General features: G+C 48.1%; 11 protein-coding genes, besides 1 other annotated feature; 2 read left to right on the forward strand and 9 right to left on the reverse strand.

Annotated features, from left to right (window-relative positions):
• Positions 1-270: 270 nt before the first annotated feature.
• FFUJ_11394 (uncharacterized protein) lies at positions 271-1,340 on the reverse strand (the record flags this gene model as incomplete). XM_023570287.1 has 3 exons in its annotated part: positions 271-713; positions 829-1,191; positions 1,247-1,340. The coding sequence occupies 3 exons, from the start codon at positions 1,338-1,340 to the stop codon at positions 271-273; spliced, it is 900 nt and encodes a 299-aa protein (XP_023437421.1).
• A 2,158-nt stretch (positions 1,341-3,498) lies between these two features.
• FFUJ_11395 (uncharacterized protein) lies at positions 3,499-4,161 on the reverse strand (the record flags this gene model as incomplete). The annotated part of the gene is made up of 1 exon (XM_023570288.1): positions 3,499-4,161. One exon carries the CDS (start codon positions 4,159-4,161, stop codon positions 3,499-3,501), a length of 663 nt encoding a protein of 220 aa, XP_023437422.1.
• A 735-nt stretch (positions 4,162-4,896) lies between these two features.
• Positions 4,897-4,987, forward strand: a tRNA (tRNA-Pro).
• Positions 4,988-5,360: 373 nt separating this feature from the next.
• FFUJ_11396 (uncharacterized protein) lies at positions 5,361-6,704 on the reverse strand (the record flags this gene model as incomplete). The annotated part of the gene is made up of 1 exon (XM_023570289.1): positions 5,361-6,704. The coding sequence occupies one exon, from the start codon at positions 6,702-6,704 to the stop codon at positions 5,361-5,363; it is 1,344 nt and encodes a 447-aa protein (XP_023437423.1).
• Positions 6,705-7,180: 476 nt separating this feature from the next.
• FFUJ_11397 (related to membrane protein) lies at positions 7,181-10,168 on the reverse strand (the record flags this gene model as incomplete). Its single annotated transcript, XM_023570290.1, has 1 exon — positions 7,181-10,168. One exon carries the CDS (start codon positions 10,166-10,168, stop codon positions 7,181-7,183), a length of 2,988 nt encoding a protein of 995 aa, XP_023437424.1.
• A 1,277-nt stretch (positions 10,169-11,445) lies between these two features.
• FFUJ_14934 (uncharacterized protein) lies at positions 11,446-12,064 on the reverse strand (the record flags this gene model as incomplete). XM_023570291.1 has 2 exons in its annotated part: positions 11,446-11,885; positions 11,911-12,064. The coding sequence occupies 2 exons, from the start codon at positions 12,062-12,064 to the stop codon at positions 11,446-11,448; spliced, it is 594 nt and encodes a 197-aa protein (XP_023438154.1).
• Positions 12,065-12,546: 482 nt separating this feature from the next.
• FFUJ_11398 (uncharacterized protein) lies at positions 12,547-12,915 on the forward strand (the record flags this gene model as incomplete). XM_023570292.1 has 2 exons in its annotated part: positions 12,547-12,702; positions 12,763-12,915. The coding sequence occupies 2 exons, from the start codon at positions 12,547-12,549 to the stop codon at positions 12,913-12,915; spliced, it is 309 nt and encodes a 102-aa protein (XP_023437425.1).
• A 169-nt stretch (positions 12,916-13,084) lies between these two features.
• FFUJ_11399 (related to cellulose binding protein CEL1) lies at positions 13,085-14,386 on the reverse strand (the record flags this gene model as incomplete). XM_023570293.1 has 8 exons in its annotated part: positions 13,085-13,195; positions 13,263-13,385; positions 13,444-13,488; positions 13,542-13,655; positions 13,713-13,816; positions 13,874-13,915; positions 13,973-14,179; positions 14,236-14,386. 8 exons carry the CDS (start codon positions 14,384-14,386, stop codon positions 13,085-13,087), a joined length of 897 nt encoding a protein of 298 aa, XP_023437426.1.
• Positions 14,387-15,767: 1,381 nt separating this feature from the next.
• FFUJ_11400 (related to 3-oxoacyl-[acyl-carrier-protein] reductase) lies at positions 15,768-16,625 on the forward strand (the record flags this gene model as incomplete). Its single annotated transcript, XM_023570294.1, has 1 exon — positions 15,768-16,625. The coding sequence occupies one exon, from the start codon at positions 15,768-15,770 to the stop codon at positions 16,623-16,625; it is 858 nt and encodes a 285-aa protein (XP_023437427.1).
• A 201-nt stretch (positions 16,626-16,826) lies between these two features.
• Positions 16,827-17,291, reverse strand: FFUJ_11401 (uncharacterized protein; the record flags this gene model as incomplete). Its single annotated transcript, XM_023570295.1, has 1 exon — positions 16,827-17,291. One exon carries the CDS (start codon positions 17,289-17,291, stop codon positions 16,827-16,829), a length of 465 nt encoding a protein of 154 aa, XP_023437428.1.
• An 869-nt stretch (positions 17,292-18,160) lies between these two features.
• On the reverse strand, positions 18,161-18,463 carry FFUJ_11402 (uncharacterized protein; the record flags this gene model as incomplete). The annotated part of the gene is made up of 1 exon (XM_023570297.1): positions 18,161-18,463. The coding sequence occupies one exon, from the start codon at positions 18,461-18,463 to the stop codon at positions 18,161-18,163; it is 303 nt and encodes a 100-aa protein (XP_023437429.1).
• A 317-nt stretch (positions 18,464-18,780) lies between these two features.
• Positions 18,781-22,235, reverse strand: FFUJ_11403 (related to TOB3 (member of AAA-ATPase family); the record flags this gene model as incomplete). XM_023570298.1 has 6 exons in its annotated part: positions 18,781-19,604; positions 19,652-20,119; positions 20,174-21,368; positions 21,422-21,440; positions 21,504-21,791; positions 21,856-22,235. 6 exons carry the CDS (start codon positions 22,233-22,235, stop codon positions 18,781-18,783), a joined length of 3,174 nt encoding a protein of 1,057 aa, XP_023437430.1.
• Between the last annotated feature and the right edge of the window lie 457 nt (positions 22,236-22,692).

Here is a 22,692-nt window from a genome sequence, read left to right on the forward strand (position 1 = left end):
GACAGGACAACCAGACTCTTCTCCAGGTTCATACTGACCTCCACCTATAAAGCGGCCGTCAACATGGGTTGCGGCATCAAAGAAAGCATTTTGGCCAGATGAAGCCGATGCCCTCTGACCAGCCAGAGTACCAAGTCGGGAAGTTCCACGGTGAAGGCACCATCCGAAGCCAGGAGTTTAAGAAACGTCCACGACCCGGAGGAACTCGGAGAGCCGGAAGATTGGGCATCTGTGTTGGCCGCTGGCGTGGGCTGAACAACCTTAACCTGCTCAGGGATAAGGGATAAGCCCGTCCCAAGAAACCGTCTCCTGAACCTCTTTGTTAGGTGGAAAGAGGTCGGGGGATGGGATAGAAGGAGCAGGACGGACAAAATCCTCAGCTGCCATGGCACTTTCCTGGAGACTTTGGAGCGTCCTGGTGTCCACTTGATCAACCTGAGCTATCATGTCAACTTGAGGAAATCCCGTCACCGGGTTGTTGACTGAAGAGTTCGGTGCCATAGCACCGGGCTGGTTGACCAAGACAGGTTGGGAAACTGGGGCAGGGGAGGCAGGGTGGAACGGACGGACAGAAGGGTGACCAAGGGTGGGCATGGGATTGCGGAAACCAAAGTAAAGAGGATTACTAATGGTACCAGAGCCCGGTGAGGGAACAGGAGGATTTGGAGGGTTTGGGATGGACATCCCAAACCCGACGTCCGAGAGATGATCGACTCCAAAAGGAAAAAACAGGGATAGCATTGCTATGAGCAGTAACAGGGAAATTGAGGGTAGGAGGGGCAGAAACAGGAACAGAATCAGCGAGAGCAGGAAGGACGGGCCATTGACCTATGCCAGGGTTCACTGGCTGCTCTAAGGAATGCGTGACAGGTCCAGGTAAACCAGCAGGAAGGGGATTCGGAGGGAAAGTATAACGCCGGGCAACAGAAGTGACAGGAGCATGAGGGCCTGCAAGGCTCCCCAGATTCTGGTACACCTGGACGGGAACCTGCGGGTTCCGAGCTATAAAGCCCCCAAGCGCAGGTTCAGAAGCCGTGCGTGGAAGATCATAGACGCGAAAGGCTGCAGCTTGATCCTCCTGCAGCTTGTCCACCGTGCGTCTCCTCTTCTGTCCCCGTTGCTCAGCGACCCTGACTGGGTTAGTCTTGGCACCGGCTGGACGACCAGCTCGGGGGACCGCCTTCACTTCATCTGCAAAGTTTATTAGCGACGATTCGGTTGTGGTTTGGGGAGGGCGCGTGCTTACCTTGGTGGCCTGGGGCGTCAACACATGCTGTTGTTCGGTGCCCCACACGGCACTTGGAACAGGCAATCTTCTGTCCTTGCTCGTTGGTTCTCATTGTAGCTGGAGATATGTTGTATGTAAGAGTGTTGAGGTAGGAAGGAGTATAACCTTTTGGTTTATTGTAGTGTTGGGTATGAGTCGTCGAAAGTTAGACTTGTTTGTCTGATGTGATTAACTGAAATGAATGAGGAGAGGAAGACAGAGAAGGAAATGTGGGATTTTATAGAGCTGAAGAGAAGTCAAGTTTGCAGGCATAAGATGTAAAAGATTGCAGAATGAAAGCTTGTTAAATCATGGCTTTACTCCGACGAATGAAGGCATGGGTATCAGTGCAAGTTGGTTTGACATTGAGGGGCGAGAACACAAATCTCCTATCAAAACACCATCATCATGTGCATGTACACAGTCTTTCATCCGGTCTTTGACTCTGATGGAAGAGTACCATGTAGAGTCGCACAGTGTGCACATAGAAGGCATGCTTTGATTCGTCAAGCGGGGATGTACAATGTGCTGTTCTCTCTAGGCAGAGGCATTGCTGAAAGCATCTTGATGAGAAGGTTGAAGGGGCAAATGCAGGACGAAAGTTACCACACACACACATGTAAGGAAACTGTGCACAATTCTTTTACTACTTCATCCTTCCCTGGATCTCCCCTTTCATCCCCTTATTTGATAAGTCTGCTAGCATGACAATCTCCTCTGCCGTAGGAACTGTTTGGATCTCACAAGTGATATGGCCATTTTATATTGGAATGGCTAGCTACGTTGTATATCTGTGAACTTCCTTGCCCATGGTGGCTGGAAGGACGAAATTTCTCGACCAGGGGAACTATATCAGAATTAACATTGGCACTAGTTGATCCAGCTTTCATATCAGTGGCAGCCTGATGAAACTCTTATGTTAAACTTTTGTGCCAGTGGTTTCAGACTGTGGCCCCTTCCAATGGTCGAATGCCTCATGTTCAGGTCTCAGGCAATCTATCCCTACTACAAGTGACTTTGTTTTTGCTTTGGATGGGAATTTTCGATCTTTGCGAAGCTTTGGTGCGGCTCGGCCTTTCTTGTATTGGGCTTCACTGTTTTCACAGTGGCGAACACAATGTCAAAAGAGAGATTCCCGAACAGGATCAGGGAGGGACTGACGAAGGCTCAGCTGGAACAGGTTTCGATTTGACTGTTCCTAAAGTGCCTGGGGATGCATGGGCCATGGTCTCCTCGATTTCAAAGACGCGGGTTGCTCTGCAAGACACAAAATACCAAGGGATGTAGTAACTAATATCATTTTCTTTTAAACCAAGATCCATCCCATCCTTAGCTTACTATAGCTTTGTCTCCTTCGCGATGAAGCGAGTAGCATCATTTCATCAGGGAGGGTGGTATGCAGAATATTGACGATGGTAAGACTCATGAATACCATCATTGACCTAGCTATGCTTTGAGAATTTTGGTTCTCGAGGCAACCATTACGTCCTACTCATTCGGCCATCCTGGAAATTGCCCTGGTTTTCTCTCGTGCCGGCTCACGATCCTTGACTTCTGTATCATACTTTGCCTCCTGCCAGAGGATTGCCAGTCTCATGGGCACTCAACCGTGAACCCCCGAAGCAACACAAGATATGTTTCCTGTGACCCCTCGAAAGAGGGATCGAGGACGGCCCTACCCTGTTCCATCACAGCAGCATTTTACCTTCGCTAGCGCCAATTCAAAAGGAGGAACCACGTCTTGTGGGGATCATTTCCCTTCTATCATGCTCAATCCTATTTACTTCTGATGCTCACATACTCCATGCCATGATCTAATCTCGACTCGCATGTCTACGCCCCCCAGCTGCTCAACACGAATCACACTGAGGAGTGCCATCACATTCAAGTCTTCATATGAAGTGAGTATTGGAAGCTTTCTTCTTGTTCGTAAGCCGATATCACCTTGAAGTTATGTTGGCTCATGACATGGGGACTCAGGGTGCAGTCTGGTTCGGGCTGTAGTTGCCTGGGAAAAACTCAATCAGACAAGTTTAAACTCAGATTGGGGGCCCACGCATGTCGTCCAACCAAGGGTGAGGCAGAAATTTAGTTTACATATATCGACTGCCTAAACTATGAATATGAAGCTTAATCCTGTGCATTACGAGACACATCGTCTCCAACCCCAAGTCCTCAATTTTGATGGCTATACAAGAGCTGTGCCAAGAGACTTACTCCAAGCTGGAACCTCATAGGATGAGGGCAGCAGCGACACCGGCTAGAGACAGAGCACCAAAGGCACGCGTGAAAGAGGACGAGGCTCCAGATGTGTTAATGGGTGTAGCTGCACCAGAAGTCTCAGATCCACTAGCATCGTTTCCCGAAGCCTTAGTCTTGGTGGCGTCGCTAGCAGTTGCAGTGGCGCTCGCGTGTTTAGCGTCGAGGAGGTCCTGACCAGCAGTGATAGAAACAGCACCATAGTCGAATGTTCTAAACCCGTAATCCTCAAGATCATCAGTGTTGGTCAGAGTCGCGGTAGGGTGGCCGTCGTCGTTGCCGCCAATGTTGACGGTTGTGCACTTCTGCGCGACGGTACGCGACATCTTGCAGTGGACGGAGAATTTCCAGTCATCCTCTGCGTCGCCGGGCATGGTGATGAAGAGATCAAAGTCGCCTGTGCTGGCGGCACCAGGAGGAAGAGTCTTGCTCATGTATGGTCCGATGATGTAGGTGTTGTTGTAGACACCGCAGTCGTCCATGGTCTGGAACTCCTCGCTCTCGGGGTCAACGTAGGGGCAGTTCAGAACGTATGTTGTATGATCCGCGTCTGCGCCGAGGACTTCAGCGACGAGAGTCTGTGACGAGCCAGCCCCGGCGAAGATGGGGAGAGAGGTGACGAGAGCAGAAGACATGTTGAATATTGAGAGCGAGTGTATGAAGTGAAAGTATTTTGTGGCTGAAAATGAGCGAATGAATGAATGAATGTGAGATGTTGAAGAAGGGAAAATCACAGCGGGAAATTGGGAAAGGAGAGGGAACAGAATGGGAATAGCGATAGGGACTAGCCAGGCAGAAATCCAATCCTTCAGTGGATTAACCTCAATGGAGCTAGGCTCCCCGTAGCGAGATTTACAGGGCATCCACTAGAGACGACCAATGAAAGGGTCCAGATTTGATCAACGCCGGGGATGATGCCCCGTAGGGCAGCGCATGAAATGGTGAGTGTTTCACTATTGATAGGAAAAGAGTTTGGTGTTTGAGCGCTGGACCCAATGGACTTACACCGACATGGCTGCTGGTAAACCTTCAACCCCATCAGCAGCCATATTTTGGGGACACAAAGTTCCGGAACGATCCGCCGAGTTCGTTGTAATTTAAAAAATGATGTTTGAGAAGGTAATATGCTTAGAAACAAAGAACCACGGTCGCTGAGGTTTCTCAGTATGAAGGAAACTTCAGTAACGAGAAGGCGCCATAAGCTTATCTAGACGGGGGAAATGAAGTGCGTTTAGATAAGAGAAAATGGGGCTCAAGGAAAAGAGCAGATCCAAGCTTTAGCGACCGGCGAATCGCGACCATTCTGACAGCGCGTGATGAAATCACAAACATAGACTAGATTTTGAGATATGCTTTTATCAAACTTGATCGGTCTGGTGGTCTAGTGGTATGATTCTCGCTTAGGGAAAACCCTACAGCTTAGCTTGCGAGAGGTCCCGGGTTCAATCCCCGGCCAGACCCTATTCTTTTGCCGTTTCCTCGAGTGGATCGCTTGCTGATTTTTGCTTGAATGAGTGAATCTCGTTCTATATCGACCCGTACACGATGTTCTTCTTCAGTTGGCTTAGCATGTCTGAATTTGTGTCTTTTAGCAGAGACTGTCTAACTACTGCCAAGTCTGTTAAGATCGGCAAGTCTGATCCAGCTCGCTATCTGGAATTGGTCAAGAATTTGGCAAAGATTAGGATGAAGTCATGGTCCAGATAGACAGACATTCATTACAGTCTAACATAATTGTAGAATAGATCAACATGTAATTGCTTGCCGTAGCATGTCGGTCTTTAATACTTGTTAAAGAACTTATTGGTTGACCTGCCTTCTACCGTTTGTTTCATCACCCTCGCTGCTTGCTCCTCTGCTCTAACACCTCCAACAACTTTACGTATTCCCGCTGATCCTCACCCTCCTCAAAATATTTAACATTATCATCCGACAGGTCCACGATCCAACCGTACTTATAATCAACCCTAGCATATCTCCACACCACCAAACTTCTATCCTCTTCCAGCATCTTTCTAATCCTTGCAGCCGAGACAGACTCTTCACTGGTCCCGTCCTCCTCACTACTACCCTCCTGCCATAGAAGCGGAGGCGTTTTGCTTTGCACGACAGACACCTTGAAAAGCCGCATATTGCTCTCCCTCATGGCTCTCCACAGATCAGCCCAGGCCACCGGTTCCAGGTCCCAATCAGGTCCGTACTCCGGTTCAGGCTCGTCGCACATACAGTCATGTAGCTCAAGCTCTTCAAAACAATCGACTCGACTCGTGAGGAACTCTACCAGATCAGGCCCGATCATGATATTCTTGAGCGTGAGTGAGCGGAGGAAGGGGAGGTGATCTTCCCTCAAGGGCAGACGGATGCAGTAGTTGGCAGACGCTCCCCCAAATAAAGCGTCCGGGCTGGCTTCGAGAGTAAGACGCCTGACGTTTCGCGCATGCCTCATGAGGAACTGCGGCAAACTCCTGATAAACTCTATGAACCCGAGATTGGTGTGCAACAAATCGTCGTCGCCGCTAAAGACACCAATCTCTAAAACCTGCAGCCTCCCCAGGAAAGACGCCCACTCTGGCGTTTCCCATGCAGAAACGTTCCTGGGAATGAGGTTTTCGATCTTGAGGTTCGTAATATTTAGGTTCATTGAAATAGCTCGCATGAACTCGTTGTATTGAGCACGCCATATAAAATCCCGTTCTTGTTGCAGTATCTGATCCCAATTCTCCCCATTCTCAAAAATGCTGCCAGGCAAGTTTGGATCTGACCAAGGAGCGGGTTCACCCCACCAGCCAGGGTCCTTAAATTGTGCCCCGTTGAACTCGAGGACAAAAGAACTGACATTTCTGAGAATATCGCCTTGCGTGATTTTCTTGAGTGTGTCCGTTGGAGCTACCCCCCATATGCTGGGCATAGGGCCGTCGTGGGGCTTTTCCTCAATGTTGGGTTGAAAGGAGACATGTAAGTGGACTGTAGAGATGAAGTCTTGATACTTGTGGATGAGCTCCTCCAGAGCTTGAGTAGATGCCAGCGGGAAGGGAATGATGAGAGTTTGGAATAGAACTCCAACAACAGCGTGCCGCATGAGCCAGCTGGTGCAGCTCAAGGCTTTGACATCTTGAGGTGACAGATGGCTCACGACTTTTGTGACAAGTTCAACAGGTAGAGTATCGAGATTGGCCATGTTTAGATCGATGAAGGACAGTCCTGACTGAGTTCGAGCAAGACAAGGACCTAAATGAATTCAAATACTCTCATGAGACTCATGGTTGCCTGTCGTCGGCCATTTCATCCCATCACGAGCTTGGCGTAACGATACAATTTCTCATGACTAAGGTAGAGTGACATACAACACAGCACAATTGCCCACTACAATTTAGTGCTTCTACTTCTGTTGGGCCAACGCCTAACGCATCAATAGTCTTACCACGTAGTGGAGCCCGATGCGCCACCAACCGACTTGGCTCGTGAGATTTTAACCTGAAGGAGCTGGAGCTCGGCACGCCTCGATAGTAATTGGACGACGACCTTGAGGCTGAAATCACGACTGCATTGCATTCATACGATAACTGATCAATGTCAAATACTCGGCTAAGTGTGGTCCAATCTGATTCATGCACCTGAAGCTCGGTCTAAGAACTGTGTTATTGGTCTGGCGACTCATGCAATATCCTTGACATCGTCCCACTGATAAATGATGTGCCTCTCTCCTAGCGCTGTCTTAAGGACAATCAGCAAATCATCAATGCTTCCGAGAAATTTGAGATACAGCGTCACGGCAACGCAGTATCGTCGATGGTCTTCATCTGCGACTAGCGTGGTTGTCAAAAGGACTTCGCTTTTCGAAGCGTAAAATGAATCGATGGCGCGTCGGACAAGCGGTGCAGGTAATCGTTCGGGGAGAGGTGAGCCTGTGCGTAGAGACTGTTCAATAATGCCGAGAACAGCCATGACATCTCCAATTGATCGCTCATCGAGGATGTTCGCAACGCGAATAAGACGGTCCTGCATCTCTTTTGGCAAAGTAGATGCGAGATTTAGTAGACCACCCAGTGCTTGGTTCATGTACTGTAGCTGCTCCTTCGTTTGTGCAAGAACCTTTTGATCGAAGGGCCCGAAACTCAATTCGCCTTTCAGCAACGCGATGGAAGGACTCACGGCGAGTAATATCTCTGCAACTTCGATCGAGATATGCTCCGCGACTGCACCCAGGGCATGATTTCTATCTGTTCGGCCCCAGTGAGAAATCAGAAGAGCGTAGTGATCTGATAGACTTCGCACCGAGTTTGCGAGAATCTTGCAGACGTGCGTGGTTCCAGATGGTGGACTTGGGAATAATTGCACGACAAAAGCAGCGACGAAGCCGATCAATACTGTGACGACTCGCTTCCAAAATGCTTCGTAGCCTTTACCAGGAAGGCCGTACTGGACGATATGATCGTGATCCCAGCTGAAGCCGAGAACGAGACAGAAGGTAGCTCCTCCCATGATTGTAGCAAATGCGAATGATGGGGGAAGATAAAGACGCCACCATAGCATGGGAATGATCATCACGCCTGTTGAAGCCGCCATGCCGTACGGATTGCCAACACCACTTCCAGCACCGATATACCAAGCCACCATACCTATGACTCCTCCGACAATAGTTCCAATCGTACGAGCGATAAGTGAAAACGTAAAGTCAGCGAGATACACAAGCAAAACCGTCTGAGCACTAATAACGGCCCAGATGCCCTTCTCTCGGTAGAAGAAACCAGCTGTACTGGGAAGTACTGCCGGTATGGACGTGGCAATGGTAACAGCAACCATTCTCAGCGCATACATGCCAGATGGATTGACCAACCAGTTGTACGTCGCGATGAAAACTCGACCAATCTTGCTTCTCTGTGCAGAAGAGCCTTTGTATCCTCGGCTGATATCTAGTCTTCGTTTCGTCTCCTTCGTTTGCTCATCGAAGTCGCCATCCATCATTTGATCTGGATCCTCCTCTGTTGAGATATCATAGCCTGGAAATGTGATTTGTCCGTGGAATATCCAGGCCAAAGCATACTGTAGCCGTGATGGAACCCATATGCGGTGACTTGTTCGTATTTCGGAGAGGTGGAGTATGTACTCCAATAACTTCTCAGTCGCAATGGCCATGTTCAAAATTCGTTCCTCGATTACCATAGCAATTACCATGCTTGGTAGGAATGGCCGATCAGTCCCCTCCACTGGCTTGAGGCGGCCATTCTCGTCAAACAATTCTGCGTGAGCCTCGAGAACGCCCTTTGTTGTGTTGATGACGCACGCCTCCCTCGCCTGCCGCGACCTTGCCAAAGTATCATGAAGATTTCGGTTCAGCTCCTCCCACCGTTCAGGCGATGGCTTTCCCATCCATCGGCAAGAATTGACAGCATGGATGTAATCTGCTGCAAGATTAATAGCTTGCGGTCCGATCTCCAGCAAGTCTGATGTCGTATCCCGAAGCGTATTCCTCGTCCGAGAGCGTATCTCGGATCCTTCAGGCCTCTGGAAAGCACTCAAAATCGTGGCATTTTCGTGTCGATGGTGTTGACCTATCTCGTACTTCTCCTTGTCTGTTGCTGGACCAATTCGTCCGTCTTCTTGAGCCTTGATATGTTCCTCTTCCTTCTGCTTGCCGCGGACTTGCGCAATCTGGAAGTCGAGAAGATATAGACTGGAAAACATGACTTTTCGCGCTCGCTGGTGCAGACCTCTGACATCATCTGCGTTCCATCGGCCACGAGAAAAGTCAATCGGAAGAAACGCGAGGGCTGGCTGTCCGGCCTTGAAGACAGCGATCATACCAGCCCTACTCCCTTGAAGCTCAGCAAGCGGGATGGCCTCATCAGCAAAACGCCTCTTCGTCGCTGACAGGCCCGAGTTGGACATACGGACTAGCTTCTCAATCTGGCCAAGAACCATGTACGATGTTGACTGGGGGAAGAGAAGCAGGCAGCATGCTAAGCCCAGACCAATTCCAATGGCTCCAGGCTTGACGAGAATAGCTGCGAGGTCGCCTTGAAATGACGGAAGTGTCGGGCCAAAGAGGATGAAGAGGTCGGTAACGATCGTTCCAAAGATCTGCATGAGGACAAGCTTCGGATTCGCGCATCGCAGTCGGGCCAAGACGTAAATGAACAAACAGCCCATACTGAAATACACAGCCGTGACTCTCGCATCCAGCATGAACCCCTCATGAATCAAAATCTGCGCTTCCCACGCCGGCGTCTGTCCCGTCGTTTTGGCAATCTCCCCAACCTGCTGCTGCAGCGCCTGGAGCTTAGCCTGTGTCTCAGTATCAGAGCGTGTCGCTAGCGCAGCCTTCATCGTCAAAAGACCCCAACACCACGCGAGACACATTCCTAACAGCAGCGATAACGCGGCAAGGAGATAAATAAACAAAATACTAGCTGGCGGAACAGCAAAAAGAAGGATTGCACCGAGGAACGTCGCTTGGCCGATCTCGACGAGGCTGGGGTGGATGAAGATGAGGAGCATCATAACCCATATTGCGATCCAGCATCGAAGAAAGATCTTCATGTCGTGAGCGTTGAAGTGGTCCAGCCATGGCGGGAGTTTTCGCTTTGGTAATGCCTTAGCGGCTTCATTTTGGTGAGCTGACGCTTCGTCAGAGGAAGTCATTGCTCATCACCTCAATTGGCAGGTCTTTGAAGCAATTGAGGTGTTTTGGTGCTGGTGTTTGGAAGAAATGAGAGATAATTTCAGCCGCTGAGGCCGGAGCTAGAGGTTGGAACTTGGTCTGAGTAAGACTTGACTATGACGTGTGTATGGAGAAGGTGAAACTCTATTGGCGTGACTAGTTTGAATGTCGTTGGGAGACGTTGGAGGAACGACGACTAGATAAGCTATTTCGGATATCCATTCTATTACTGGCCAGGTCTTTTTGTTTCCTGTTTTTCTGTTATTCTCTCTCATCTCGGGAGACTTTTAAGACGTCATATGTTAAAACTGAGATGGACCTCGGCGTGAAATGGAGGGCGGGAGGATCCATCTTAGCGTGTTGTCCCATCTTTTCAGCTGGTGGAGTTGACGAGAAGTGCACTAAGCGATGCCGCAGCCGAGAAGGCGAATCAGAGGAGCGGAATAGCCAATCTTCGCATCGGAAATTGAGGAATGGGGCTCAAGACGAACTGAGGAACTGTAGCTCTGAGATCGCTGATAAAAAGTATGAGGTCTTTCCCTCTCATAACTCTTACCACGAAAAAACTATAGAGTTTGTACCCACGCTATACTGTGTAGCCTCTATTTTGTATCCGGCAGATGCATCACCTTGCGTCTATTCTACTTTAACTCGTCTGCCTGACAAGCAATGAGAAGAATAAGAATTATCTCAATGTGGTACAGGCGGATCCCGAATATGCTACTTAATAGTGAATCCAACCACCGAAATAGACATAATACCAAGTAAGGTAGCACCACTGTGATTACCAGAAGCCCATACCAATTGATTCCAAGCCAGACCTGCAAAAGCCGCTCTGACCACCGAGCAAGAAATGCTCTCGTATAGGTCACCGCTAAGAGAAACAGTATAATTCCCACCATCTTTGATAGTTCCTCAATTAGGCGGGTTTTCTGGACCCTTGTTGACGCGTGCTGTGCTGAGACTTTGGGCTCCCGTGGTCTTCAGGATGGTTATCCTCATGTGGCTATGGGAGATGTTTACTTCTTAAGGCGATCATCAGTCGTGGAGAAACAGGCGCAAAGAGGTGAAAGCGGGGTCCTAGATGAAGAAATTCTTCTGTTGTCTCGTCCTGAAAATCGACAGTTGGTCCTTCGTAGACATGGCTTCCCGTGTCAGAGAGAATGAACTCCTGATCCTCGCTAGCAGGGGTGCAGAAGGACATCCAAAATTCGGTGATGTGTTCCACGAAATGGCAGAATAGGCCATAGTAGACAGTTTATTTCAGGGTTTGTTGCCAGTCTGCTGTTATGCGCATGTCGAGATCGATGATAGAACTCAAGAAACCCTGTAACCAAGCATCCAACGGTCGTGGAATTCCATTTCGGTCCATAAACTCTTTCAGAAGATGCCGATCGTTTTTTTCATACCCATCGATTCTATCGCTGTTGTGCGTCTTGAAGAAGCCTGAACCTCGCTGGTTCAGTAAATAAACGAATTTGCGTAGTACTATTTGCTGTGTCATTGTGAGTTTGACTTTTCCTTCTCCACGTTGGTGAGCACCAATTATCTTGCGAATCACAATACTCGTCTTGCCCTCTAGCCTGCTGAATTCGCCCTCCAATTCGCGAGGGGTTTGTGCGTTTGGTGACTGATCTGTGTACATGTCAACCAGGCCGCATACGCGTTGGACAGAAAGCTCCTCAATCTTGTAAGCCTCTGGCAAAAGTTCCAAGCAGTTCACGACCGGGTCGCCGGGGTATTTTCCTTTTTCGTGATGGTGCTTCTTGCATTTTGAGCCATTCGTGGGGGGCCTGAGGGCAGCTGAAAGGATGGTCGAAGTTCTTTAGGATGAACTGCGGGATGAAGTGCTGGTACTGCGGCGCGTCGGCCGACATGACAGCGATCGATGGATAACCGGTCAAATTACGATTTGATCTCGGCTATCGCGGTTTTTCTGTGATCTTCGAGATGTGCTTGAGCTCGGTTGAACTTGCAAATCTGAAACTGAAGCTTGGTGAAAAACGGAAGAGCGTAAGCAGCGGCGTATCTGATTGGGGACCAACTGCTTCCGCCGCAGTCTAGATTCAAGGCGGGGTACCAGCTCTTCCACCAGTCAGTTGCCAGTTACTAGGATTAGGGGTCTTCAAACTGCCAGCAATATCGAGAGATGCGTAACATCGTGCATAAAATAGAGGCACAGAAATAGAACCATAGTCGAAGCTATTTACAGTCCAAGGTGGGGGCGAAAATTCTCATAAGACGGCGTGCAGATTACACCGCTTGGCTCTATAAATATTGAGGGTAATTCGTGAAAAGTGAAAATTTAAGCATACTATTAACCTTGTACATTGAAAAGGTCTTCCATTACTTTGCGAAGATGAAGTTCACACTCAGTGCCTTAGCACTTGTCGCGTCTGCCAACGCGTGGACCATGCAGTTCGACTGCCCGAGAGGCTCTGGCTTCGAAGGGTCCTATTCTGGATCTAAGAATAAGGGCTGCACCTCGATCCCAGCATGTGTTCCGGGCGATCATGTAGGTCGACTTGCTTTTCATGGCTTTTCAAATACTTGTTACTTACTTTTGTTGGAATAGATGGTATGGGGTAATACCAAGAAGTCCAACTGTGTTCTGAGGTTGTACGCTGCTGCGCCGTGTGCCGCTGAACAGGAGATTGGACACTCCAAGGAGAATTGGGATCACAAGTTCGGACAAGCTGTCTTTGCCTGGGGAGTCACAAACTGTTAATGAGCTGCCGTTCCTGCTTAAGTAGAAAGGGTTCTCAACGATGTGATATCTTATACGGTTCTCCAGATAGCTATCCAAGGTGTATACATGAAATGGTTCTTCTAATCGCCGCTTCACAAAGTTTGACTAGTCAAGTTCACCATTGCCATCCTTCACTCGATACAAGATCTTAAGTGGTGCACTGAGAGTAGAAGTCGTTGAGCGCCTTGCAAGTACCAGTGGCGCAGCACTTTGGACCAGTCCAGGTATTTCCGCCGCACTGGGCCCAGAGAAGAGCGCACTATCTCAAGTTAGCACTTTTTGAGTACCTCTGGATAGCAGTGGACACTCATGGACTTGTGACTTACCTGGCCAGATGGCTGAGTCGACACAGGAGGAACCTGTGTAGATGACGCTCGGGTAGAAGTCTGTAGAGTCGTAGTGGGGTCGCTGCCGCCACCATCACCGCCGGGGGCGCCGTTGCAGGAGAACTGGAGTTACAGTCAGCCACCATAACATCGTGCGGGAGAGTTGCTTTGCTTTACATACCACTGCAGGTCCAGGAATGGTGTAGCTGTTGAAGTTGGAGTAGATCTGAGAGACCAAGCGTTAACACTTCCTTATTATCTCGGTAGGATAAATCTTACGTTGGCGGTGTATCCAGGGTCGGTTTCCTTGAAAGCACCAGGAATCTTGACCTGGTTGCTGGGAACGGTGCTGCCTCCACCAGAAACACTAATCTGGGCGCAGCTAATGTAAAACTATGATTCCTGGAGTTAGCTTTTGTGCAACTGAGACTTGGAATATTGTTGTCTTACCTGGGGAATACCCGCAGGCCAAGGGTTGTGAATGCCTAGACTCTGGATGCGAAGGAGATATTCGCCGTTGGCAATGCAAGTAGGGAGGTTAAAGGTGTAGCTGACTGCAAGCACAATAAGGTCAGATCATGAAAGGATTACTCCCATGGTTGCCAACTCACTGTACATGGGCCAAGTTGAGGTGCTGCCACTGAAGGTAGGACCTGTCAATCCGTTGTTAGCCGCCCTTCTATTTATTCTTCTGGATGGGAGCATCATACCCCAGTCCTTGATCTTGAACCAGCCACCGCTTCCATCATACGACGAGGCAGTGCTAGGCGCCTTGGACATGTACACCGAAATCGGTCCTTGGTGGTAAACAGCAGTGTCAAGTGTGAAGGTAATCGAGTCGCCAGCCTTTACTCCGACGGTCTGCGTGTTGGCTCCGGAGGTGCCGACATTGCATCGGAGATCGTTAGAATCCAGATCTATGATATAACTGTTAGTAGGCTACTCTATGAACGCTCTTAGTAGGTAGACACACCAGTAACAGGAGAGTTGTAGTTTGTGTTCTGTCGAATGTACTGGAAGACTGGATACTTGGTTGACCCAACACTGAGCTGCTGGAAGATATAATGAGCAGATGTGCTCTGCACCAAGGCAACAACCGCCGCGATTGAAGTAGCGATCTTCATAATTATGTCTCGAGATGATGCTGATTGAGGCTGGCCAAAGGAGAAGTTAGGGGTGATGCAGGTTCAGGAGCGAGATATAAAAGAATGCTGCGGGTCGAACGGCACGGACTTATGAGTGATCACGTTCCTGATGGCAGTTTCGCTGTCACCCAATGAGAATGATATGATGAGCCTCCATTATAGCTCAGTTATAGATTGAGTGGTCTCGATGCGTCAACTGACAACGCTGTCAAGTTCCGACAGCCCAAAAAGGGAAATTATGCTGATGAATCTGGTCAATGACAACCCACCACGGTCCAGAGATGGATGTGATGAAGAAGCATGGTTGTTCTTCTGTATAGCAAGATCTAGGGAGGCGCGGGAGTTGCCTTTCATCGTGGGCCTCTATTGTCGTACATCTGATAGCTATCTTGAGTCGAGCCTTTTGTTTGTGCGATACTATGGCATGTCCTTTTAGTCCCAAGTTTTGCTAAATTAATGAATTGGGAATATTGAAGCAAGAAGGGCCGGTGTTTCGGATCTCGCTTACAAGGTCGTCGATGGATTTACCGGGTAAATTTGAATTCGGAATGTGATCCTCCGTTCTCGGATCTGGGAACGTGGGCAGCCAACAATGTAACGTTCTTCAAGACTTTAGGCATTTATTTATGTGTCAAAGAAGTCACAAGGCTTACCTTTGTGTTTTTGAAGGAATAGAGTCTCATTGTGTAGCTTTTGTTGTGATTGAGACCGTATCTCACTGTCATCAATTCTATGTGTCTCTAAAGACAGAATTCACTTATAAACAAATCCCGTAAAAAATCTCCAAATCAATTAATATTTGACGATTCTTTACTCAGGCCAAGCGTCATGACCTCAGATGCCGTTGAATAAGGTTGCATGCCGTTGGCGTCATTGCGGTTTAGCACAGTTTCTGTCCTGCTAACCCAATTCGGAACGATAGTTCTGGGAAACAACTACACCGAGGTTCACGCAAGTCTCGAAGAACAGTATGTAGTTAAGAATAATCAAGTGATGATCAAGACATTCTTTGATGGTATTGAAATGGTCTACGGCTCTGCCTGGAACCAAGATGATTCATCCTGTAGCCCCGCCCTGACGATCTGCGTAACAATGGCGATCTCCAGGGTAAGTTAAGCCAATGAAGTGACAGGACAGTCGTGTCCAAAGGGAAACACCAAACCCCGCATCGCGCCACCAAATGAAGTTAGTCATATCGGTCGTGGCTGCTGAATAAAAGAGGCATTGCTCCTCACAAATCCTGAAGCAGAAAGACACACTGCCCCTGATCGTATCTACAACCAATAAAGTCCTCATCAAGCATCCCAGCCTCATTACAGCTCCGTATCAATCTATCACCACCAGCCGAAACAACATCGAAATGGCAGGAGCCTTGCCTCGCAGAGAGCTTGATCTCATTGGCAAAGTCGCAGTAATCAGCGGTGCATCACGCGGCATTGGTCGCGCTATCGCCTTCAACCTGGCTTCACGAGGATGCTCTATCCTTGGTACCTGCGTCAGTGAAAAAGGCGTCGAAGCCTTATCAACAGGCTTGAACGATGAGGTCACCGACCGTGTTTACAAAGCGACATCTAGAGAGCGTCCATCAGGTCAACAAATCAAAGGAATCCTAGCTGATGTCTTCTCCCCCGACTGCGCCAAAGCAATTGCCGAGGCTATCCAGGAGTCATTCAAGGGTCAAGTCGACATCCTTGTGAACTCAGCTGGTGACCCGATGCCTGGAGTTATCGGCCAAATGACTACAGAAGAGATCCAACGAAGTCTTCTAGGCAACGTCCAAGCCCCAGTGCAAATCGTCGAAGAACTTGTGCGCCGAAAGTTCTTCCAGCCTAACAGCCGTATAATCTACATATCATCAGTGCGATCGCGCCTCCCATGGGCCGACCAACTCATGTACGCCGCTGGAAAATCGGCCGGCGAGTCGCTGTGCCGAACATGGTCACAGGCTTTTGGTGGAAAGGATGAGCGATACGCTTTCATGGCAGGGACTACTGCGAATGCTGTTACAGCTGGTTTGACGGAAACCGACGCTGTTATGGATTGCGGAACCGAGGTGGTCAAGACCTTTCAGGATGAATTCTTTCCCTTGCAGAGTATACCCAAGTTCGGACAGCCCGAGGACGTGGCTGATGTTGTTGGGATGCTCTGTGGCAATGATGGAAGGTGGATTACAGGATCTGTTATTAGTGCGAGTGGTGGCTGCATCAAGATGCAATAAAGCTCTAGCATATCACAAATGGCAAATTGGACAAAGATTTTCCCAACTTTTTATTGACACAGAGTTTGCCAGAACAAGAAGATTATGGTATCTGTAGACAAAGAAGAAATGGCAAAATAGCCAAGATGATCTGTAAGCATCAAGAAAACACTAACATCGACAAGCAGCATTTATCCACAGAACCCCAATACTTCCACCGACTTAGGTTGTCTTCAACGAAAGCTCGGCAAAAGCCTCAACCGCGAGCAAAGCATCCCGAGCCTGGTCCTCCCGAATGATACCACCGTCAACCAGATCCTTCAGGACATCACGCACATACTGGCGATTGAACTGCGTCTCGCCCTCTGGGTTCTCCTCCGGAAGCACGGAACGAATTCGAGCTTCGACATCGCCAAGATTAGAGACCGGAATGCTGGCGACCTCAAAGAACTTGGAGCCTTCAGGGGGAGCTTCAACCTTGATCAGGGTGTAGCGAGCTTCATTCTGACGACCCTGGGCTGTGAGCCAGGTGTTGGTGCTGGGGATGAGGACAGCGACCATCCAGCGGCTGGGGACCTTAACTTTGATCTTGGGCATGAAGTCCAGAGTGGGGCTGGCGGCGATGAAGAGTTGGGCGTGTGGAGGGTTTGTCTCGTCGCTCGAAGGGATCTTTGTGCGGTCCGACATTTTGATGGTTTATGTGAGGTTTGTTGGTACGATTGGTGAAAATTGTGAAAAAGGCAAAAGTTTGACTGCCCGATGGACAGATGGGGGGTGATGTTGTTGTTTTGCAAGTGGACGATGGAGTTGCTCTTAAAGCGGGCTCATGTGATATCAATATTTGATGTTCCTGCTGAACAGACGGTATTGCCTGTGGTATCACGTATCTGCCACTGTCTGAGATTTTGAACATGCGAACTTCCACTGCCTTTTATGAACACGCTGGTGCTAGGGCATGAACATCAAGCTTTCTAGGGTTTCCATTGTTTATGCTGTCGCATTGGCCAGATATCGTGGGATTAATGTCTAAATAGTATTCTTCAGGTGTTATTGGTGGTTGGGACCTGTAGCTTAGAGCTTATGCTCAACACGCACAACCTAGTTTATAGACAAACATTCAAGGGGTTTCTGAGCACGTTTATTAGTCATCATGGAAGAGTTTAAGCGGAAGTCTATATTCTGGAAAATAACACCACGTCTCCATTCATTGTGCTAGCAGGTTAGAGTTTAAACTCGTGCTCAAAAATCATCTATGTATAAGGCCGAAGCCAGTGTCTTGTAACAGCGCTGATACAAAACTGTTGAAAGAGAAGCCACAAACATCTACTAGACAAATTCGTTCCTCGAGAACCACGATTCTTCTGCCTATCGAGAAATGGCTGTAGATGAAATTGGATCTCTGTACAGCTCATTTCAAGTTCGAAAACGATATCGCCAGCCTTATTCCGACTTACTATGCGACCAGCTAGCAAGTTTCCAAGATATCGCGAACCCATTTGCGGTTACACTCCTAAGTGTCATCTGAATTCTCAGGGTCAGTAGACCTAATTATGTGATTAACATCCTCTAGTGGAGCTCTCAAAACTGGCGACTTCGAAATACAGTAGTTGTAGTTCTGGACGCTCCATTGTCACTTGGACCTTTGCCATATTTCTACGGAGATCACCATCGACAAGAAGGCCGTATTGCATTAGCGCATGATATGGGCGCTGCATAACGATGCTCCAGAGGTTACGGGCATCGAAGAAGAAATTGCCAGGAGGCAGATCTAGTTCCTCGTGGGATGAAAAGCGGTTCACTACAATGTAGATTTGAGTGCGTGAAGCACTGCGGGCAGGTGGCTGGCAACGAGCGTCCATTTTGTTGATTGATTGAAGTGGACTGTAATGATGTGGTAGGTAGGACTGGATGCTGAGTGGCGGGATGGTGGTATGTTGTTTGGAAATGGTGATGCTTGGCTACATTTTTAAAATCTCCTTTCCACACTTAATTTATGTCTTAAACTTCATATATAAAAATAAATAGACGCTATTATATCTATTATTTTAAGCTAAGGGGAAGAAAAGAAACTAATACATTGTGTTCAATACAGTTAATTATACTCCATCACTTTATAATAGCTCTTAAGATAATGCATATCAAGAAAACTAAAAGTGAAAAACAAAATTAAACTAGGCTAATCCTCGTCAGAGGAAATATCATCAATGATATCAGCTTCATGCTCCTCGTCTTGGTCGTTTCTATCCTGCTCATCTGCGATTTCCTGATTCCGTATTCGTCGACTTGACTCCGCAGTACTCTCGTGCTGCCCGCCTAGACGTGGCCGGCCAGAGGTATAGCCATGACTTGACCTCGATGCACCTCTCTCATGGCTGCTATGCCTGGGCGATAAGTAAGCTCTACTCTGTTCTTTGTAGCCCTTCTGCATTCGATTGAACTGTGATGACGTCGGGGTATCTTCGGTGTCATCGTCGTGCCGCAAAGACAAATTCTTTGCTATTTCACTGTCATGCCCCCTAGTGTTTTGGAGATAGTCTTCAAACTCTCTCGCCGTTGTTGCAATGTTGTCAAAATTGGCGGTGGTCAGCCTCACTGATGTCCACTTTTTACCACCACTTGCTATGGCCTGTTCATCGGTCAAGTTTGCAGCTCGCAGCTTCTGGTCCCGATCGTGATGCCCCAAAGAAATCGCCAGTTGGAACGCATTGCGAATTTGTCGGCCATTCCAGGTACTGCTTGTACTTTCGTGACACTTGTAATGTCTCTTGGCAAAAGAAAGAAGAGCGCTTCTATCGAATTTGACTCTGATTCTTGCAGTTTGATTGTCCTTTTCAAGTCGGTTTAGAATACCCTCCCATATATGTAATGTCTCTTGCAATTTAATGTTTGGATATGCCAAGGACACATGAATACGGGATTTGAATGCTTCGTCAATAACACCGACTTTGTTTGTGGTCAGGAACAAGATTCCCGAATAGTACTCTAGCTGGCGGAGGAAAACTACTAAAGTTAGCAAAGCATGTATAAGCATCATTAGGAAATCATACCAGATACTAAAGCATTGTGGTTGGTGTCTCGCCAGTCCCTACGACTTAGGAAAACGTCTGCTTCGTCCAAAAGCAAGACACAGCCCCATCGTTGAGCCCTCTCTGTATGTTCCACCAGAGTCCTTTCCACAGCATCAGGGCTAGTGCCAAGGTCTCCGCATGTGATTGGATAGAGTGGTCGTCTACTATATGCTGCGAGTGTCTCAGCGGTGCTTGTCTTTCCAGATCCCGGTGGCCCATGTAAGAGAATGATCAGGCCACGCCCTTTGCCCCGAACGATATCGATTTGAGTTGAACCGTCCCCGACACCTGAGGGTCCGGTATCTGAATTCGATCCCACTACAAGGTTTCTGACGAGACCCAGCAAAAGGCTCCGATGGCTATCCAGAATCACCAGGTCCTCAAAGCTGCTGTCCCTTGCTTCATCACTCTTGTCAATATCTTGTATCTTGTCTACATCAACGCGTTCTATAGTAAATATTTATCAGTACTTGAGCTAGGAACAGACAGCTTCTAACTTACCATAGCGACGAGTGCGAAAGAAGTACGCAGGGACCCAATGAGGGAGTAGTAACAAACTTTTTACTGGTACTTGATCTGTTTCAAGCTTAACAACCTCAAGCTCATTCAGATGAGACATCATGAAATCGTCGAACGATTTGTCGTCCACCTCTTTGTCGTACAGATGGTATTGTGTATCATCAGAAACAGTTTCCTGAGTCTCAGAGGGATCTGACTCTAGGGGGCGTATATTACCTAACTCGGGTCTTGAAGGTGGGTGCCTAGTTCTGGACCGATAGTCGTAGGGAGTCCAACCTGGGGGCATGCGGTAGTAGTCTTTGAAGTCTACGAACATGTCGCCAAATATCTCCTCTGGGGATTCCTTGTTGTCACTGGGGCAAGTAGTACCACTGTAGCTCTTGTGTCCATATGAAGAGCAGTACCTCTTGCCCCTTTCCATGAGACGTCTCTCTATCTCGACTTTCATCTTGTGGAACCTGAGTGGAAAGATGGGGAGGTCGGTGATGTTTCGTTCTCCAGTATAATGCCTAATGTGTTTGCATGCATCACTGGGACCGAGATAGTAGCCATCATATTCCATTGTGTAGTAGTTGACGGTTAGTGAGTTCCAGGACCCTCGTGTCGAGTTGTAGGCGTACCCTTCAGTAGACTTGTCTTTGGCGTCACGAAAGGGATCGAAGCGCGTTGAATCTCGCTGCTTCCGCTGCTGCCCCCCAGTTACTGCATATACTCTGCCTAGTCGATCATAGCCTCTATCTTTGAAGAAGACTACATCACCCGCAGAGAAAAGGAAATATAAGTCCTCGAAAGCAATCTTTTCAAGATCACTAGTATTGGCCTTGGCAAAGACCTTGAGTTGTGGTGCCAATTCGCTATCGATAAATTCCTTGAGAAGTCTCAGATGGTCCATACGAGTTATCCATTCCTTGCGCTTCATCGATGCGTCGTCATTTATGTCGCTTGATTTATCATTTTTGCTCCCAGGTGGCTCGCCTTCCGAACTTGATCGTTTCTCTGGCCTTTTTGCGTCATCGGCTGACTTTGCTATGCTTGTAGCCAAAGTGGGCGTCCGTGCTTCCAGTGGTACCGGAAATGCTTTTTCACAGGGAGCGTCACACTTCTTACATTCTGATGGTATATTGTTCTGGAGAAACAAGAGCCTTTCGCATATGCCATCGTAGTATTTAATGAACAGCTACAATGAGGCAATTAGTAATTAAAAACACTCATGTTTAATTGTATGCTTACTTTGTAGGGAGGCGCGAATCTAGTCAAGGTCAAGAGGGGTCAGCTTGTCATAAAATTCAAGAAGTGGGAGATCATATCCTACAGTACAGATGCTTGCGTTTCGAGGTCAATGCCCGCAATATCCTCTAGTTCGTGAATTAAAACATCAGAGGCCAGTTCTACCCTCTGAGGTCGCTCTTGACGGTCAGTATTACCCTTCCCCGCTCCCCTTACTTCGCTTGTAGTATTGATCATGACTGGGGAAATATAATGGGCGGCAATAACATGTTCAGGTTTAGGCTGTTCTTTTGACCAAGATGCCATACTACAGCGCTTCACGCTGCAAACCAGCTCGTCGTCTTGCTGGTCAGCCTTGACTACTGCAGGATTTCTATTAAACAAGAGTTAGGCCGAATGTACACACTTAGAATAAACACAACAATCTGGGCTTATACTCCTTCTGTGGCTTAGACTTAGTCTGATCTCCGTCATCATCAATCTGGCCAACTTTTTGATTGGTCTCCTTCACCAGACCCTTGATTAATTTGAGATGTTCGTCTAGATTCATGGTGACAGAATCCGATAGTAAGCTGTGTAGCTCTTTGACTTCATCTTCCAGTACGTGCACGGCTAATAGGACTTTTTTCCGTAGATCAGAATCAGACGCCGCAACCGGTTCTTCTGTTTCTGCATTCTGTGCTTGAGAATCCTTAACTGACAGCGGCTTGCTAGCAGGGGCTGGCACCGTGACTTCACTTGGAGCACCAATTTGCGGGCTTGACTGGGGTACAGGGCTGAACGACGCGGGGTTATTTGGGCTCACGGGGCTTTCCATTGTCTCGTGGCGAACAAGATCAATGAGGAGTAAATTTGAATAACAAAATTTTGGCCTAACTACGGATAATCTTTCCAGGGCTTCAAGGTTATAAAGCCATCCGACATCTTACAAAAGCTGATAACAGTGTAGACTCCGAAGTTTGGAAGCGCCAGCCTGATTGCCAAGTCTCGTGGAATATCACCAGACTTCCAAGATGGTGTGCTGTTGCTGACCTAGAATAAGCATAGCCTTGCTGTCCATTGGTCAAAGGGTGATATTTCACATAACCGATGCTACAATGCATATGCAGCTGACGTTTGAAAAGCAAATATTTACATTTTGTTATGCAGCAGACTACAAAAGCCGCACCATTTCTGCACTTTGGCTTGTTGATTGGTAAGTAATGATACCACGTTAGGATTGAGGGGAATGTATTTAGCCTAACCTAACCATTAACGAGACCTGGTTAGGTAGT

The sequence above is a fragment of the Fusarium fujikuroi genome, chromosome FFUJ_chr11, assembly GCF_900079805.1.
Source record: "Fusarium fujikuroi IMI 58289 draft genome, chromosome FFUJ_chr11".
Lineage (NCBI taxonomy): Eukaryota > Fungi > Ascomycota > Sordariomycetes > Hypocreales > Nectriaceae > Fusarium > Fusarium fujikuroi.